The 2,500-nt window shown below is 49.7% G+C and overlaps 1 protein-coding gene across 2 annotated transcripts in view; it reads left to right on the top strand.

Moving 5' to 3' along the window:
* LOC147469882 (uncharacterized) overlaps positions 1 to 2,500 on the top strand; it is a 126,346-nt gene that overhangs the window by 848 nt on the left and 122,998 nt on the right. The window contains exon 1 of one of the 2 annotated variants that reach the window (XM_086546569.1): positions 1 to 1,140. This exon is cut by the window's left edge and continues 848 nt beyond it. The exons of the other annotated variant lie outside the window; for it this stretch is intronic. Coding sequence (XP_086402695.1) covers positions 1 to 1,140 — 1,140 coding nt within the window. The remainder of the gene's footprint in view (positions 1,141 to 2,500) is intronic. 2 annotated transcript variants of the gene reach the window in all.

The following is a 2,500-nucleotide window of genomic DNA, read 5'->3' as shown; positions in this document are numbered from 1 at the left end:
AAACAGTTTATTCTGAATACAAAGTCGGATGAGGTGGAGGTCAAAGAGAAAGAAGTGTGTACTTGTATGGTGCCCACCTTGATGAGGCTAGGCCAGGTGCCTCCCTGGGACCTTACCGACCTTGACAGGAGCCTCAGAGACCAGGGCAAGTACCTCAGGGATCCTAGCGAAGAGCTAAATTACAGCAAGATTTGGAAGGATCCAAACAGGGACCTTTGGGACCATGGCAGCTATGGCACGGCCCCTAGAGTCCATGCGAAAGTCCATGGTGACTACGGCAAGAGTCCCAGGGATCACAGCAAGGGCTCTAGGGACTATCCCAAGGCTCTGAGTGACTATGGCAAGGGCTCTAAAAACCACTCCAAGACACTAGGTGATTATGGCAAGGGTTCTAGCAGGGCCCTCAGTGACCATGGCAAGAGTTCTAGCCGGATGCCGAGCGATCATGAGAAGGGTTCTAGCAGAACTCTGAATGAGTACGGCAAAGCTTCCAGCAAGGCTCTTAGCGATCATGGCAGAGGTTCCAGCAAGACTCTTAGCGGTCATGGGAAAGCCTCTAAGGATCACAGCAGGAGCTCTAGGGATCATGCCAAGACGCTCGGTGACTATGGCAAGATCTCTAGAGACCAAGCCGGTGCCCTTAGCGACCACAGCCGGAGCCCTAGAGTTCATGGCAGTGGCTCTAGAAGCCACAGTAAGCCCCCCAGGGATCCTAGCAAGAGCCCCAAAGAGCGTAGCTCGGCCACAAAGGAGTATGACAGGAGCGTCAAAGACCGTTCCAAGAGTCCCCGCGAGCACGGCACGCGCTCGAGGGACCATGGCAAGGGATCTCGGGACCATGTCAAGGATTTCAGCGATCCTGCCAAGATCCTGAGAGACCCTAGCAGGAACCTGAGGAGACTTGACAGGGAGCTGAGGAACTTGGACAGGGTGATAAGACAGTCCGAGCAGAGAGTGTTGACCGAGGTGGTGAGGTACCAGTCGTGGCCCCGGAAATCCGAGGCGATGGTGCCGCGGCCACAGTGTCACGGTGGCACAACGAGCGAGCGAGAAAGCGGTGAAGGAGGTATGAAGGAACGGAGCGTCAAGGTTGTGCCCTGTGGCAAGCCCCAGGGTGCCGTGTTCAGCGACAGTGACAAGGTAACGGCAGAGTGCATGACACGCTGCAACACGGTAGAGCGAGGCACTGCATGCCGCTTGAGCAACCACCGCCAAGGAACCACCTCCTTCTTCCGGACTATTGCCGCTCATGACACGTGACCTGGGAGGTTGGTCTACCCAGGACACAACCCCCCTCCAAAATAATAAATAAATAAATAAATAAATAAAGACCGGATTTTGAATGTACAGTAGCTGAAAGTGTGAATCGGTGCATTTCTTCTATAGCAGTATGTGGTAGCGTAGTACACGTGCCCTGAAACTGGCGGAAATCTTGTTAACATTCACAATCTTGAAAGAAAAAAAACAAAACATGTTCAGTGTTTGCCTGCGTGCCCACGTGCCCAGGCTGTGCATGAACAATGATACACTGTGCTGCGGTCGAGCACTTGGGAGAAACAAATAAAATAGCATGGAATGACTTAAAGGACAGTGTATTTGTTTCGAGTCTTTAATTAACGATGAGTATGATAGTAGTGTCGGAAACACATAGATATTTCAAAGTAACATACCAACATAAGTTACTATTGCATCCCATGAATAAGATAATATAGTAATGATAATAAGTACAAGGGGATATTCGAACAGCAAAGATTCTCGGTGCACTTTCATCTCTTTAATGAAATTCGGATGGCTTGGTATCAGTCCTCCCCGCCCCCCCCCCTCCTCGGCCACGCCCCTTTTCACACGCGGAAGTTAAAGAATCGGCCTCGTCGCTCCGGCTCACGGCATTAAAAAAAGATCAAAAGGGATAAATAAATCTCGCCAAATTAATCTAACGAATATCTTTGATCAGTGTGCTTCCCGTTGATTAAATTTCCAAATAACCTTGCAAGCAGCTTCTCGAACTACGCGTCCTAACTACCTTGAGTTCCAGTACTGCAGCTCTCGCCCCCCCCCTCCCTCCTCCTCCCCCCTCTCCTACACAACCCCCTCTCCACTCCCCGACACTTCTGCTAATATCCACACGCCCGACGCCGCAGGCCCTCGTTAAGTACATGGGCAGACGATTTTTTTTCTGCGTTCTTCCCCTCTCGTTGTACATTACGTACTTGGGATTGTTCCTGTGCTGGGAATTAAGTATTAAGTTTGAGTTACTTTTCACCTATCGTATTAAGTATTAAGTATAGGTTACTTTACACCCGTCGTGGCGAGATTGGAATAATCACAACGCGGTTATAAGAGAGTTGGTATGAAATTCTCCTCGCTGTTCTCACTGGCAGAGTCCTTAATTTGGGTGAAGTAATTTCGCAGTTTCTTATTTTCACTTTTTTTTTAGGGGAGAGAAAACGATGATCAGTGCCGACGCAAACAGAAATTTCTCCTTCAAGGACGTTGAGTT

The sequence above is a fragment of the Penaeus japonicus genome, unplaced genomic scaffold (genome assembly GCF_977035675.1).
Source record: "Penaeus japonicus unplaced genomic scaffold, GWHDUDI00000001_assembly GWHDUDI00000018, whole genome shotgun sequence".
Lineage (NCBI taxonomy): Eukaryota > Metazoa > Arthropoda > Malacostraca > Decapoda > Penaeidae > Penaeus > Penaeus japonicus.
The sequence above is the reverse complement of the archived record's forward strand: the minus strand, read 5'-3'. Positions and strand labels throughout refer to the sequence as shown.